The sequence below is a fragment of the Stegodyphus dumicola genome, chromosome 6, assembly GCF_044657685.1.
Source record: "Stegodyphus dumicola isolate Sdum_Otavi_A_Nest chromosome 6, ASM4465768v1".
In the NCBI taxonomy this organism is placed as follows: Eukaryota; Metazoa; Arthropoda; class Arachnida; order Araneae; family Eresidae; genus Stegodyphus; species Stegodyphus dumicola.
The window spans coordinates 152590897-152608871 of record NC_140773.1 but is presented as its reverse complement, the minus strand read 5'-3'; the positions used below and the strand labels follow the sequence as shown (position 1 = coordinate 152608871).

At 31.5% G+C, this 17975-nt stretch overlaps 1 protein-coding gene across 5 annotated transcripts in view; it reads right to left on the bottom strand.

The window, feature by feature from the left end:
* Nucleotides 1-17975, bottom strand: part of LOC118189023 (transmembrane protein 126) — a 33094-nt gene that overhangs the window by 6767 nt on the left and 8352 nt on the right. For 3 of the 5 annotated variants that reach the window (XM_035359554.2, XM_035359556.2, XM_035359555.2), the window contains exon 2: nt 14377-14478. In XM_035359554.2, the coding sequence (XP_035215445.2) occupies nt 14377-14447 (71 nt within the window). In that variant the 5' untranslated portion in view covers nt 14448-14478. The remainder of the gene's footprint in view (nt 1-14376; nt 14479-17975) is intronic. The other 2 variants (XM_035359557.2, XM_085819056.1) reach the window with 1 other exon arrangement.

Genomic DNA, 17975 nt, shown 5'->3' with positions numbered 1-17975 from the left:
TGTGCATAATGTGGGCGCGAGTAAGTTTTTCTTAGAATGTCCTCCACGGAGGCATTCCTCCCTTTAGGCAGATAGCTTTCACGTGCTTCGAAGAAAAATAAAGCAAACCAAAACAAAAGCTTCAAAATTGGTGTTTAACATTTTTTTTTTTTGGGGGGGGGGTTCAAATACGCAAATTACTTAGAGATCTCAATTCATATTATCAAATGTTATTATTTAAATAAATAAAAGCAAGCTGAGGATTTCCATTTAAATTGTTTGTTTTAAAATAAAAAATAATAACAGTAAGTTTTGAATAAATCTTGTCAACCTTCAGAACATGCCAATGTAAAGTTTAATATTAGGCAAAAAAGAAATGCTTTGACGTAGATTTTGGATAAAACTTAATCAAATTCGCAGGTAGTCAGAGACAGGCATTTCTTCAGTAGAGAGAAAAAAAATGTTTCTGAAGTATTTGTGTATTTATTACATAAATGTTTTAATGCTTCCATAGCACTGCTAATCGATAAAATTTATTTGATGAAAAGTAGAAAGTTTGCTTTTAAAATTCTGATTTTTCAACCGTTTTCAGTGCCATATGTGGCATCGAAAAACACGTGTGGCCAGGAGGCAGATTAATGGCTGAAAAATTCGTAGAATTTAAAGAGCATTTAACAAGAAAATTTAGGGATGGCGAAATTCTAAGAATATGGCACTTGACAACAAAAATTTATTGGACGGCAAAAGTTTTAGAATGTAGAGAGCTACAGAATTTAGGCAGGGCAAAATATTTTAAATTTATAGAACATCGGTCAATAGAATTAAGATCCCACAGCGATTGCACTCAGAAGCAAAAGGTCTAGCATTGACCTGCTTCTCGATATGCAGATGGACGCAGATTAACTTGCGAAAGCCCAGTGAAGCAAGAGCTATACATAATGCAGCTATTTACGATTTCTGCTATAACAAACTGAAATTTAATATAATAATTTAACACTACATATCAGTTTACGAAAACATGATGATACTTTCGAGAAATTTTCTTTAATTCCCCAGTATACTAAAAAAAAAAATTATATAATGATATTACTAACAAAATGATGCCAATGACGCATTTAATTTTTACCTTTTTATTAATCTAAATAAATATGTCATTGAGTTTTCCATAACTTATAGTTTTGCAAATTAAAAATGTTCAATAATATATGTGATTATGGTATTATTGGTATGGTACTATTCAATTAAGGCAAAGCACACGAGGGCTATCTACCTAAAGGGAGGGATGCCTTCGTGGAGGACTTTCTAAGGAAAACTGGCTCGTATACACATTACAGATGGGGAAAACCACAAAAACAACCATGCAGCCAGCCTGTTCGCAGGATTCGAGCCTCGGACCGAACTACCAGTGTTCAGTATCTTTACCGCTCGGCCGCTGGTGGGTAATATGTGATTATGAAAGCTGTGTAAAAGAAGAAAAATTCTTGCACATTCGTCAGGCAGCATACAATGGGTACCTGCTTGAGGAAAAGGATGCGTTTGTAGATGACTTTTTCAGGGAAACTGGTTTGGTGTATTCAACCTAAAATTCACCAAAATACCAAGCAACGAACGCATTCGCCCGGATTTCAAACTTAGGCAAAACTACCAGTGTTCAGTTGCAAAAGAGAGTTGCATCCATAAACAGGCAACATGTCTGAAATTAGTATTTATTGCATCCAACAGTGATATGATTTTCTGATATAATTTAATGGAATATCACTGTAAAAGAATGGGAATCTTTTTTTTTTTTTTCCTTGTGTAAGGAGATTTTTTTTCCGCTTTGTTTTCAACACTTGGTTGAAATGCAAATTAAATAAATATTTTCAAATGCAGAATATTGGATAACTATTGATGATTTCGAGATTCAGTTTCTGAAATCCATTTCATGTGTCATTTCCTTAAAAAAGTGATACTGAAACCAACTTTCGAGGAGTAAAATGATTACTAGAAAACAGTTTTTGATTTCTTTCATTCTTTTATTCCCATTATAAATTTATCCCGTAGTTCTTAGAACATTTTTCTATCCATAAGTGATGATTTGCTTTCCGAGAAAATTTTCTGAAAGGAATAAATTACTTAGTCTTCAAACCATGGGAAAATCTTGCCATCGCCGGTACTTAATTCCCTTCATTTATTGAGATAACCTGCTTTGTTATAAGTATGGTACTTGTTTTCTGATTTTTACTGAATTTGCATGCTCAAAGCTATCTAAATAAAGAATATCAGGGTATGAGTACATATATGAAAGGGTTATATATTTTTCAGAATTCCCCTATGAGCTGTTTATTCTTAGGGCAGAAAGAGGAAAAAGCTTGCATACATCGCCATTCCCGGAAACTAGACAGTACCGAAAACATTACTAGACAGTCCGGTTTACCAAACAATAGAGTTTATCTGATTCCTAGTTGTAAAAGCTGACAGTTATAAATTGTTATGTTCATGGCGACCTTCAGAAGGCATCAAATTACTTCAAAAGTTCCGCTCCCTTTTCAAAACTCTCTTCTATTTGAGATGAATAAAATCATTTTATACGTTTCTAAGTTTCTAAGTTTATTGGATAAAATAGGGACAGCATTTGTATACATAATAAGACAGCATTTGTATACATAATAAGACAGCATTTGTATACATAATAAATTTTGTTTTTACAAGTTTAAAAATTCCCATAGCTGTCTGTTGTGTACTTTGTATGAATTTATGAATAAGAAATAACTAAATCTTTTTGTGCAATACATTTTCAAAAATAACCCTGCAAATATAAAGTTAAACAACTTCCTGAAACAATATTCCTTCATAAAAATAGTGTGTTTAAGCAGATAAATAATAGCTGCAAAAATATCAGCATTTATATGACCATTGAACATATATGTGCAATCTATGTTTTGCGCAATCAGTACATTTCAACAGCATCAGTATTTTTATTTCTATTGCTTTCATTGCATACAAATAGATAGTTAGATTTCAATACCGTATGAAAAAAAGTTTTGTATCAATTGAAAAAAAAAATATGTACACAGATTTAAATGTTCTTATATAAGCTTAAAGAAAGTATTCAATAATTGGGTTATCCTTACCCAAAGCTAATTAATCAAACACAAAATTCTAAGTTTCCGTAAGCAGATTTAAATATTTATGCTAATAATTTTACTATTAAAAAAGAAAGGCCTCCTAGATTCAACTGTTTAGAGTAATATTTTACCTCAGAATACTTTATACATTGACTTATTTGCGATTTCCTAAATTTCTATTTTAATTAAGTGCTGAAACTTCTACTCACACTTTAAATTAAATAGCGATTCTTTTTATACTAGACAATAGAAATAAGGAAAAAATCGATATTACTGTGTTTCTAGCAATTAATTATTCTGTGCAATGTGATATTACGCAGTACACATTATTTACTTTATGAATGGGATTTCTGTAACAGAATGAATTATCTACATAACTGCATCACTTAAACGGAGTGCATAGAAGACCTACATAAGAGGAATTTAAGCTCTTCTTTCTTTCTTTCTTTTTTTTTTTTTAAACTTCTGTGGTAATATTAATTTACCATTCATCCCGAAGGTATTGCTATAGTATTAGCGATTTTATTTATCCATTGTTTATAACAAGATGAAAAAAAAGAGGTAGGATAGTTCACAGTTCAAATAGAGGGGATGAAAAGGTAACTTATGCCAAACTTAGGTTTGTTTTTTGCTAACAGGTCAATTTTGGACTAAGGACCAAGACGTTTAAATTACAATTACATCCACATAACCGAAAATAATTGAACAAGTAATAGAGCAGAATTGCTAAGCCTGTATTCAAAGGAGTCGTTCAGGTACATTTGAAGTAGAGATTTCATCTATCGAAGCGTGCAGCATACAAGGGGTAACCACTAATGGAAGTCTAGAGATAGAGCAGTTTTTCCTACTCTGTCACACATTGTTCTTAACAGCTGTAAGAACAGGCAGGGCATTCGTTGTTTAGGAATGTGTTTTTTGTACTTGTTCTCATGCTTTATCTAGCATTCTTTCTATCCCCATTATTGGTGCTTGAAAAAGCCGGAAACCACCTCCGGTGTTTCTCTGTTTTTCAATGAAACTGTAATTCCAGCCTGAGCTGGGCTGAAATCGGATATTTTACTTTATTATTTAACTTTTTGTAATTTATTTAATTTGCTAATATTTTTATTTATTTCTTAACATTTTATTTAATTTTAATCATTGACGTTTTATTATTTTATGTATGTATTTTTGTCATCATTCCGGAAGGTCTTCTATAGGGTTGTGAAATTTTAGAAATTAGACCCTGTTTAATAGGTAATGTTAAACTACGATATATAGTTTTCCCTCTTCTTAAAATGCGAGGAAGGCACGAATTAGACCTGTGTATTACATCTTTTCATAAATCAAATAAAAATTTAGAAATATAATTATCGCTTTTAAGTAACTCAGTTTACTAAACAATTACAAATTGAATAAATGGAAATGAAAATTAAAGATCTTAGATTCTGCAGAATGCTGCATTTCTCTTCTCAAGACGGCAGGAAGAAATACGCATGTTAGCGGAACGCAGAAGAATGAAATGAATGTAACAGTGAAAATTTTTTAGAAGGACTCTACTGAGGATGTTTCTAACAATAGAAATGCAGAACTAATGCTCGACCTTTTAATGCTATAATTCGTTTCGAGCTGATTTATATGTTAAGTAAGTAGCAATGCAAATTTAATTTTAGGAAGTAGACACTCGATATCATTTTTAATTAAAAGAAAAATAATATTAATAAAAATAACAACTTTATGGCATTTCTAATTTAAAAATTATTTTAAAGATTCTAATTTTAAAAACTTTGATAGTAAAATTTTCATTGAGATATTATGCTATAAATTTTCAGACTGCAATTTTGTTCCTTAAAATTTTTGAAAATAATTATTTTTAAAGTGTTTTTCGGTGCTTATATTAATATTGATACAGATAATATAGAAAGCACCAAACGTAGCTATGATGTATTTCAATTTGTCCTTAGTATTTTCTCACATATAGTATTAACACTTTGTCTACACGTTTCTAATGTTTCACCATAGTAAGGCTTCTCTTTCCGAATGCATTCAGTTTCTTTTCGCTTTCATTTTCTGCTTCTTCTTCTTTTTTTATTTTATTTTATTTATTTATTTAATGTTACCATATCCTGTGTTTTACTCTAGCTATTAGCTAGAGTAGCTACTAGCTAGCATTCATTATAGTACATTCATTATATTCATATAGCTACTAGCTAGCATTCATTACAGTACAAAAACTAATATAGCTTGTCAATATCAACACATTTTTATCTTAAATAAAATCCACTAATTCGATTGATGCTGTAAAAATTACAATTTAATACTTTAGCCAATTATTCTGATTATCGTGATTTAAATTCGATTTTTGGCAACATATGCATTCTTTCAGAAAACACAATACATTAAGCACCGCTGTTACAAGTAAATACTGTACATTAAACTATTTCATAATATGTAAATGTAGCATAACTTCTTTTCGAGTGCTTGCACTGAGAGTCTCCTTCAAGTAAACCTTAATGGAACTTTATTTTATGAAAATTTAGAAGTATTATAAAAGCCTCAGAATTATTTCCATTGCAAACATTTATGAATTATGCAGAAAAATATATAAGAAAAATATCAATGAGAAAATATTATCGAATATACATTTCATGACAGTAGTAAAACATTTTTTTTTCAGTACCGACGGTATTAAAAAGCTCAATATTGTGATAAGCTAAATAAAATTAAATGGTACAGTCAAAAGTCGTTAATCCGGACTCGTCGGGACTTCGGCGATTCCGGATTATCGATTTTTCCAGATTATAGATCATCAGTTTAAATCTGGTAAGATGGCATGCAAAAATTACAAAATTAAAAATATGAAACCGTAATTTATGAAATAAAGAACAATTATGATCTAAAGGGTATCAAAATTTACAAAAAGAAAAAACTTAATATTTATTTGTTTACTTTATTAAACATTTCCTTCAATGTAAGTTACTTCGTTTCATGTGATAATACTTTCTCTTTAATTCTATTAAACAGACATAATTTCTTGTTTAGTTACAAAGTCCCGCTGTTCAAGTCCTATAATTGCTGTGTTGAGAATACCGACTAATTTGTCAATCGAAATGTTTTCGTTTTCAATAACCTCTGGGTCACTTTCTTCACTATCGGAAGCGAATTATAATGACCAGGAACTTGATTTAAATCATATCAAAGACGGAGTACATCCAGATGAAATACTAAACTTAGTACAGAATTATAATCCAAATAAAATAAAAACATCTGCTCTGAAGATAAGGATAGTGTTGACAGATCAACTTCCAATCCGCGGTGTGAAATTGATAAACAGATTTCGGATTTCAAAACATACTTTCGCTTTGTAGATACAAATTACATATTAGTAAATATATATTGTAGATACAAATTACATATTAGTAAACATATAGGAAATTCTACTTGACATAATCTTTCTAATCTATCATAATCTAATAATGACGTTTCTGCCCCCCCCCTGCCGCAGAGGAGCGTGAAATTGATAAACAGATTTCGGATTTCAAAACATACTTTCACTTTGTAGTAAATATATATCGGAAATTCTATTTGACATAATCGAAAGTTCAAGCTTACTTTTATAAAATTGCTCTAACAGTCTGCAAAAAATAATAAGCCGGATCCAAGAAGATTAAGGAACAACGCAATCTGCAACATTAACTGAATTAGATAACTTTAGCTTAGCGTATAACTCCGTTACACATTAAACGTGCATGCGCACAAACATATTCGCAGCCGTAAGGGTCTTACGCGCTCTCGTAAACGCCTGTGCGCATGCGTGAACGCGACGCATGCGCAGAAAGTTTGTAGCTTTGATGTCCGGATTATAGATCATTCCGGATTATGGGTGTCCGAATTAACGACTTTTGACTGTATTAAAAGTTTAATATTGTGATAAGTAAAAGTATACTAATCTATAACACTTATTTGATATTTTTGCCATTAGAACTATAATGTAATTCCAAGTAACATTCTATTTGTATTAACTAGAATTATAATTGTAATTTCAATTAAATTTATGAGTACTCGTTGTTTAATGCACCTTGAGGGAGACGCATTATTTTTTTTTTTCTATTATATAAAATACTGTCCTCGGAAAAAAAAAATGTCTCAAGACATGATTCTGTCTCCAAAATTAATGGATCAGATGAACAGAAATAATCTTGGAACAGCCTTTGGGCAAGTGCTGCGAGTATTTGAAATGTAAGACTGTAATTAAACTTTGACCATCCTGGAGACTACACTTTCTTAGAATATTGCCATTCGACAAATTATAAGACCTTCCATTTATCTTTAAAGTTTAAGCTATCTGTTATTGACTGAGAAAAGCTGGTAATTCATTGTAGTTACTTTGTAGTTAAAACTACAACTAATGCAGTTGTAATTGTAATTGTGCCACCAAATGGTTTAGTGGTTACGGAAGCCTGACTGCGATACCGAAGGGCCTGGGTTCGAATCCCGGAGAAGGCATGGTTATACCTGTTCGTCCTTTCATAAGAGGCGATGGTGGCCCACATATTAGGTGCCTCCATAATAAAGAGACCACCCCATCTGGCTTTGTATAGACTAATGGACTGTGTTACACTGTAACTGTTCACAATCTGCCATTGCGGAAAAAAATAATTGTAATACAATGATTGTTCGAATTACAATATAACTTCAAAAGCAATTAGATTTTTCGCTCAGCAGAGTAATAAGTTGGCTTTTGAATACTACTAGTTCAAATCGGATACCAAATTTGGCAAACAATCTAAATGTTTAGATAGCTCCGTGGATTTCCTTATGTGTAACATGAATACAAATCATTTTATTTTAGAAAGTTCTCTATGAGTACATCATTCTTCTTAATCGTTTCGTTGCATTCAATTAAATACAGATCTTTTCCTGCTTTTATTAACGGGTGATGTGAACATTAGAAAGTCCTCCACAGAAGCATCTTTGCAGTCAACAATCACAGGTGCATAAGAAAATTATACTTTTATTTGTTCTTACGTGAAACAATGATGAAAAATAGTTCATGCAAGTACTTTCCTTTGTAACTGAATAATGCATTTTAACTATTTATGGAAAATGTGTGTTATTTTGAATAAAAGACCAATTCGTAATTTTTTTTTTCCAATGGCAGGTAGTAGCCGTTTATAGACATTGATCACTACTAAGGCCGGTCATGTTATTAAGGAGGGAACTAATACGTGAGCCACCATTGCAACCTATGAAGAGGACGAACAAATTACATTCATGCCCTATCCGGGATTCGAACCCAGGCTCTTCGGTACTGCAACCAGAGTCACGAACCACTTTACTGTCTGGGCGGTAATTCATAATAAATGGATTTAGTAAAATGTCTAGTACACACAGCAATTAAGCATACTGATTGCTGATCAGAATCCTTTTTTACCAGCTAAAGCAATAGGTTGGATAAAATTATGAGACTTAGTTTAGTCCTTGATGATCCCCTTTCTGAAAAGAAAAGGATAAATTTAAATTTTATGATTTATTTCTTGTGTAATGTAAACAAGACAAGCTTCCCGTAACAAATCCTTTGCGAAAACATCCCTTTGCACTGGCACAAACTCTTTGCTTGCTTTTCCTTAATCTTGTAATTTAAGTTCACATGTATATCGAAGATCATAAACATACATATTTGCTTATTAACGTTATGTGCATTTCAGTCTATATAAAATATTTCCTTTAAATAAACTCCAATTTATGCTGGTACCACAAGCTACAATATATGTAAGATGATTCAGAATATTAATATTTTTCTTATATGTGATTATCCCATTGTATTATTTAAAAACTCATTATCCAAAATGCAGAAACATTTCGAATATAATATTATTGACTGCAATTTTCAAATATTATCCCGATTTCCTTAGCCTATGTCACTGAAATTATAAGGGGCAGTTGTTTTTCTGATTAAATAGTTACAATCATCTGCTGCACAATTTTAATTAAGAGGTCATTACAATTGTAATTTTTATTAGATTATATAATTACAGTTATACTGTTTATTCAATTAGATTTCACAATTAAAATGCAATTATAATTAAAATGCATTTGCATAAATTGTATATGTAATTAAAAATTGTTGCATTGTAATTACAAAATATTATTACAATTACTATGTGTTTTCAATTGCATTCTACAATTACATTTGCAATTAAGATCATGATTTTTCTGGGCTACGTAACTGCTTTTATCAGAAACAATTGCTATCCTAATTACATTATTATAATTACTTACTGGAGTTACAATGACAGTGTAATTGCAATTAGATTATATGATTGCAGTTGCATTGAATATGAAATTGGATTTCACACATATAGAGTAATCGTAATTTAAATGAAATTATGTAAATTGTAATTGTAATTAAAAAAACAGCTACTTTTTAACTATAACTACTTAGTAATTGCATAATTTTATTACAATTGCATACTACACTTAGAATTACAATTATGATAATGATTTCACTAGGTAATTCTTATTATCAGAGACAATTACTTTCCTAATTACGTAGTTATAATTACCTACTGCAATTGCAGTTAAAATTACGTTGCAATTAACTAATATTACCGTAGTTGTGATTAGATGCAATAATAATTAGATTATATAATTATAATGTTTGTGATTATCATTGCATTGTAATTGTAAGACTTAAGAATTAAAATGCAATTACATACATTATTGTTGCATTTAAAAAGTACTTACTTTCTAATTGTAATTGCAAAGTAATTGCGAAGCTAATTACAATTGCAATATAATTGAAATCACATATTTCAAAATATTGTTGCAGTTTCTTGCAATTTTAATTTTAATTCCAATTACATTTTGCCAAACTGCATCTAAAATTTGGAGAATAATTAGGCTGGAAAATGAAAATTCTCTTTACGAACATAAACATTTAAGTTTACTATAGCTGGTATAAGCACAGAACAGTTGGAAGTTTTGAACGAGCTATTTATTCAGAGTTGTTATTGAAAACCTAACGATAAAACCCATTTGCCCCTAGCGAATAGATAGTTTTCTCTCCTCAATTACCTCCCGCAGAGAAAAATTATCACCTGTCAGTTTACATTAAGAGCAGAGAGGGGAGGGCACTCTGAGACAGGCCGTATATATGCTGCTTTGCCGTTTCGTGCCAAAATTTAAGTTTACGTATCTGTGCTGCCTTGCCGCTATGAGGACCAAAATATTTGGATGCATATATGCTGCCTTGCCGTTATGAGAGCCATTATTTTCAAACGCATATATACGGCCTGGAGTGTTAAAATGGATCATGTCATGAAGATGGTCAACAAAACAGTGAAACTTTACGAAGTTGAAGGGGCTGAATCATCTGTTTCAACAATTTCTCAAATCTTTGGTTTCAGAGTATAATGGAATCATATTCTATGTAGAAGTAAGATAGTTAAACCATGCCAAACTATTAAAAAGCCTGTTTGATTTGAAGCAAGTTAAAAATTATCTCAGAATTTGAAGATGAGGTGTCGGTTTGTGACTTTCCAATTCTGGTTGATATAATAAGCTACCTAAATGATATTAATACTGGTCTACAAAGGAAATAAATTATTATCATGTTTGATATAGTTTCAGCATTTTGGGCCTAAGATTTGGGGAATAACAGATAAAGACAAAAGTTTTCACTCACTTTCCTATATTGTTATAGCAGCTAGACGTCACACAACTGGCTGCAGATAAATAGGCTTTGGTGATACCCAACTTGAACCTTGAATTCGAAAACTGATTTAGAGATTTTAAAAAGCATCATGTACATGCTGATTGGTGTTGCAAGTTTTATCATCTACAAAACTTGTCAAACCACATTTGCATGTCATGTTTTGTAGCTGTGGTTCTATTTTTTCTTTTCTTTTTTGGTAACTGAGTGTATTTTGATGGACATATCTAGATCTGTTGACTAACAGATAAGCATTAATTACTCAAATTCATTAGAAATCGGACTAAAAAGACATGGTAGTATGACGTTTTATGTGTAACAGTTTTTGTATTTTTAATCTTAAATGCCAAAGCCTATGAGATAGTATTGTTGTGTGCTACATGTTCGTGGATTTGGAGCAACTGATGACAACACTTGATGAAGAATCAAACACACAGTTTATTTGTCAGAATTACACAGGAGAGTTCCAAAGACACGTTTACTGCCGTTAAAAAGCTAAGATAAACACGCTGAAACAATCAGCAACACAGCTTTCAGGCTGTCACGGTAAAGAGAGCTTCACAGCAAAGGACTACTATTATTAGCTTCAGTGTGATCTCCCGACTCAGTCGATCGCACTCGAGCTAATCTCTCAAGCTCATATCTTATTGTACTCGAGCTAATCTCTGAAGTCAAAGCACTACTACTAAACGCAACATACTCAATACACTCTTCACAATAAACTGCTACTCCACGTACAAGCAGAGTACTTATAGCTTTGATGCTACTTTGGTAGACGGTTGCACGGATTTTTGGAGATTTACGTTGGCACGGTTTTTACAATCGTCAGCCATCTTGAAAAATGCTGTTTTTACATATTTTACGCATAGTAAAGTATTCGAAACTTTAAAAAAATTAATATAGTTAAAAATAATGGATTAATTTTTTGTTGAAAATGTCGTTTTTTACGATGGATGGCAAATGTAAATAAATACATTTACTATGAGTATAAAATACTAAAGTTAAATTATTACTCTCATATAGCAAAGAAATAGAATAAAAACACTGCTATAAAAACATTGCGCTAATGTTTAATTTGATTAAAATATTATTTAAATTGAATATCAAATTAAAAACATCATACCAACATTTAAAAGAATTATTTCACTTGATTTTAAAGCCTTTCAAATAAGTTTTATAGGATGTAATTATTTAACATTAAAACATATGTCGCACTAAATATCTCGGCAATTTTTGAAAACAGTGTATTAATTTTTTAAATAAAAATTAAAGTATACAATTATAAAGTAAAAGAAAAATATGTACTTAAATTTTTTGAGTATTTAACTTGTTGTATATTGATAAGCACCACAAAAAAATCAGAATCATAATTCAGATATCAATGAAAAAAATTTGAAAAATGTAATCTAAGGAATTTGAAGAGATGAATAATAAAATTTTAAAATGGTACGGTAATGCACAAATATTCTGTAACCAATCACAAATAGAATTAAAATTATTTAAATAAACATATATAATAAAATCATTTAAAAAATTCAAAATTAAATTGTATTTTAATATTTAAGAGCCATAAATAATGTTTAAAACTTTAGATTAAATTTATAGATATTAAAACCAATTACTTTTAAAGTAATGCGACGTCATTCATTACATCATCCACAACATAAAATTACATAAACAATAAAATTTTTATTTCAAGTAAAAATGCAAAATTAAATTGATTTTTAATATTTAGAAGCCATAAATAATATTTAAAACACGAAATTTATGCATAATAAAACGCATTATTTTTAAAATAAAATGACAACAAAGTATTGGTTACTATAAATAACTTGTCTAGCAATGAGTTTAACATTAGTCGTATCGCTCGGGGGGAAAAAAAAAAAAAAAAAAATTGCCAAAATCCATGCAACCGTCTACCAAAGTAGCACCATAACTTTTGGCCTGTCTTCGAGAACATTCTCAGGAAAACCAATAAGAATTCATTCTAGAATGTTCTCGCTCCGTCTATGCCATATCGCCAAACGAGCGATTTTGCATCAAATATGGCAACTCTAAATGCACTTTAAGGGGAAGCTATCTTACCACAGCTGGGCATTTTGCAACAGTATGCACAGCATTATGCTACCCAATCAGTACTGATAATTTGAAAGCCAAATGCTTTGAGAAAATAGGGAAGAATGAACTTGATTGGTTAGACCCTATTCCTGATCTCAATTTTAAACATCTTTGTAATGGTTTATGGTGCAAGTTGAAAGCCAGACCAAACTGCCCAGAACTATTCATCATATTCCAAGAGCGATGGAAGAAAAACTTTGAGACATCCACTGAAATTTGCTGAAGCGTTTTCTATGAAAGATAATGGCTGTGCTAGATGCAAAGGTAAAAATATATTTACAGGTATCCCTTGTCGAAAATTGGCAGTACATGGATACTGAGTTTGTGCAATTCTTTGACTTGTTATTTTGGCTTGTATAGAGGCAATTTTTGGGCCAAAAATCACCACCACACAAAGCCGAAATAACAAGACAAGGAATTGCACAAACTCGGTATCCATGCACACATCGACCTATTTTCACTTAAAAAAAAAATCGGAGAACTGCACGAACCTGGCTTTGCATACTCCCTTGACTTTATCCATGTACATATTGACTTATTTTCACTTAAAAAAACATCAGGGAATTGCACAAATTAGGCATTGCACACTCCCTTTATCGACGTACACATCAAACTATATTCACTTAAAAAGTCAAAGGAGCAGCCAAGAAAAAAATATATAATCTTAATAAACTACATTTTAAATCAAACAATGAAATAACATAAAAAAAGGAAATTCACCTTTGCACTACACAAAGGAAATATCTACTTACCATATTTATGAAGTAACATGTCCTCAGTCAAATTTAACAGCATCCAAAAACTTCCTAAAATTATCTGAACTAGAATATGTATATTGGTGTTGCCACATAAATTCACAAAATAAGAGTAAAAAATATCTTCTGTAGCGCCGTTATTGTCCAGCTATATGCATTTCCTTCCTACAAACAGGATACTTAATAAAGGCTACTAAGTAAACACCGGTCAAGTAATACTCTTTTCCCCCTTCTTAATCATACGGAAACTTCAAATTAATCTTACCACATTCAGCCATTTTACTGTCTAAACCACAAAACAAGCAATATACTTCCTAACCAACATACACACACAAGCTCTTACGAATTTACCGCAATCATGCAACCGATTACGTCATAATAGGGTTTCCATAACATTCAACTACTCAGGCTACCATAAATGAAACAACTTCACGATAATACAAGGGATACCTTTCTCTCTACTCTAACTGATGCAAATGACAGACTTATATCATGCTGATACCACAGTAGTTATAGTTAAGTAATTTACTATGGGTATCCAATCATTAATGGCAACACCGAATAGTTTTCCTATTAACAATTAGCAACAAAATAAGATTTAGAAAATATTTCATTGTAATCAATTTAACACTAAGAAATTATAGATAAAGGAAAATTTCAGTTGATTAATTAATTCTAATGCATATAATTTTCAACTTCAATTTTTTTATAAAAACAAACTTACACTTCATATTGTGGTTTCCAATATCTCACATATCTATGAAATTTTGCTACATCACGGGTATTCTTTTCCATTTTTCACTATTTAGACTACTGTTTTGCTCTACTACAGGAAAAAGGAAATATTAAATTATATTTATGCTATATATTATCAACTGAACAATTATAAAATTAACAATATTGCAATACATAAAATAATAATTACAATATTTATGTTAAAAAAGAATAGCAATTATTATAATAAAATTTTTATTTCAAACTATTTTTTAAAATTTTAAAATAAAATACAAAATAAAGATAGTACCTCTTAAATCTGATAACCTTGGGATCATGTTATTGCAAAATGGCAGAAAACAGAAATCAGTACCTTAAAGGAACAATGTCTATGCATTAGTAAGCATATACAGTCAAAAGTCGTTAATTCGGACCTCAAAGCTACAAACTTTCTGCTCATGCGCCGCGTTGACGCATGCACGTAAGACTTTTACGTCTGCGAATATGCGTGTGCGCATGCGCGTAATACGTTTACGCTTGCGTGTTTAATGTATAACGGACGGTATAAGCTAAGCTAAAATTATCTAATTCAGTTAATGTTGCAGATTGCGTTGTTCCTTAATCTTCGATTTGGATCCGGCTTATTACTTTTTGCAGACTGTTAGAGTAATTTTATAAAAGTAAGTTTGAACTTTCGATTATGTCAAAGCGAAAGTATGTTTAGAAGTCCATTAAACAAAAAGTGGAATTCCTGCAAAAAATGGATAAAGGCATATCCTTCATTTCTCAAACCATACCGAAATCTGTTTATCAATTTCACGCTGCTCTGCAGCCCGGGGGGGGGGGGAAGAAACGCTGCCACGCAATGAATTGGAAGTTAATCTGTCAGCACTATCCTTATCTTCAGGGCAGATGTTTTTATTTTATTTGGCTTATAATTCCTTACTGAATGTAGTATTTCTTCTCGATGTACTTCGTCTTTGATATGATTTAAATCAAATCCTCATCATTATAATTCGCTTCCGATAGTGAAGAGGTTATTGAAAACGAAAAAATTTCGATTGACAAATTAGTAGGTATTCTCGACACAACAATTGGACTTGAACAGCGGAACTTTGAAACTGAAGAAGAAATAATGTCTGTTTATAGAATTAAAGAAAAAGTATTATCACATAAAACAAAGCAACTTAAACAACTTATATTGAAAGAAATGCTTAATAAAGTAAACAAATAAATATTAAGCTTTTTTTTTGTAAATTTTGATACCCTTTAGATCATAATTGTTCTTTATTTTGTAAATTACGGTTTCATATTTTTAATTTTATAATTTCTGCATGCCATCTTACCAGATTTAAACTGATGATCTATAATCCGGAAAAATCGATTATCCGGAATCGCCGAAGTCCTGACGAGTTCGGATTAACGACTTTTGACTGTACTAGTACTTGACTTCTAGACTTGCTAGTTTATCTGCAAAATGATGGTAAAAACTTCAAACTTTCCTTTTAGTCATACTGTAAGAATTCAATTTTACAGCATTCAAACTCTTTATAGTGTTGTCCCAGTATTTAACTTTTTCAAGAGCTTTTACATTTTTAAGAATAATTAATGTTTCATACCTGCATTTATGAGCACTAATATTTTTTGCCTTTTATTTGAAATTCTAACGCACTTTGCTGAATGAGAGAACTTAGCAAGACTACACTATGTTAAAATGTTTAATTAGGATGTGAAAGGATTCTGAGTGCTGTTATTTTTATAGTTGATCAATAAACTGGTGGCAGCAAAATTAAATGCTCTAGATCAGTGGTTCTTAACCGGGGGTGCGGGAATGTATTTTTGGGGGTGCGGGAGAAGCTCCTACCTGATCATAAAAATTATTAAATATCATTTATTAAATTTCTTATAATAAAATATTTGAAATCTGCAATAGTGTCCCTAATATTAAAGCTCATAAAATTGGTAGCACCTAGCTCACTTATCGGCAAAAGACTCAGGAAAGAGCCGGTGCCGATGGGCATATACACTATGCTACGAAAAGGCATGAAACGCTACATACGAACGCGAACAGGCAGCTAAGTGACAGAGAAAAGAAAAAAAACTTTGTGGGAATACAAGCGGAGAATGTTATCCCAGCTTGCGCATGCGCTGAGTTCAATATGTGCTACTCCAATGGAAACTACGGATTCACAGATTTGTATCTGCATCTACTGCGCCTGTGTTAGGTTGAGTCGAGTCAACTATTGTGTATTCTGACTTGTCCAGAAACCTCTGGCGACTAATACATTCTTAATTGCCCGTTCAAGCCGAATAGGATTCAGTGATATTACAAACGTAAGAACATTATTATATTACATTATTTCTAAATAATTAAATCGATTATAGTGAACCCCACTATGTAAAAAAAAAAAAAAAAAAAAAAAAAAAAAAGAGACAATGTAAGTATGCCGGTTATGGATTTACCTACACAACCGAAAAAGATGGCACGCAACGACCGCAATGAATCTTGTGTACCAAGATATTTTCAAATAGCAATCTCTAACCATCAAAGTTATTAGAGCATTTCGACAATCTGCATAGTGGCGAAAAAGCGCATAGCATGGACAGCTTGAAGTCAAAGAAGGCTCGGTTTGATACCAGTGGAACTATCCTAAAATTGTGCGGACCAGCAATTCAAAAGCCTTTATTAGAAGCGTCATATCAAGTGGCATGTTTATGTGCAAAAAAAAAAAAGAAACCTCACACGATCCCTGAAGAGTTGATTAAACCTTCTGCTTTAATTATTGCTAAAACAGTTTTAGATTAGAAGCACATAAAAAAATCCAACAGATTCCATTATCGAATGATATTATATGATCGCGAATACAAGATCTCAGTGAAGATATTTTAATGCAAGTAATTGAAGACATACAAATCAGTCCACTAAAAATACGCATGCAACTGTACGAGTCATCTGATGTTGATAATCATAGCCAACTTTTGGTATTTGTCAGGTATGTGAAGGAAAAAGAGGTGATAGAAGAATTTCTATTTTGTGAGCCACTGGAGGTGAATACAAAAGGAATTGATGTTTTCAATCGCATCAAAGATTTTTTTACTAAATATCAACTACCAATGAATGTGATTAGTTCAATATGCACTAATGAAGCCCGAGCAATGTTTGGCAAAAATTCAGGATTTTTTCACACATGCACATGAAAAGAGAATTACCGGAAGTTATAATAACGCATTGCATGTTGCATCATCATGCACTGGTGTCGAAAGTATTGCCAGAAAGTTTAAAACAACATCTAACTACAGCAGTAAATGTAGTAAAATACATCCGAGGGCGAGCGCTTAATCATCGCATTTTTCGTGCATTTTGCGAAGAAATCGGTGCTGATCATACCGTGCTCCTATATCACACCGAAATACGATGGTTATCTACGGGTGGCATGCTTAACAGAGTTTTTGAATTGCGTGAGGAAATTATTCAATTACTGACTAGTCAAAACTGTTATTTAGTAAAAGATTTTGAGAGTAATGATGCAATGCTGAGGCTGGCCTACTTAGCAGACATATTTAGCCATTTAAATGAATTGAATCTATCAATGCAAGGATTTGGTATAA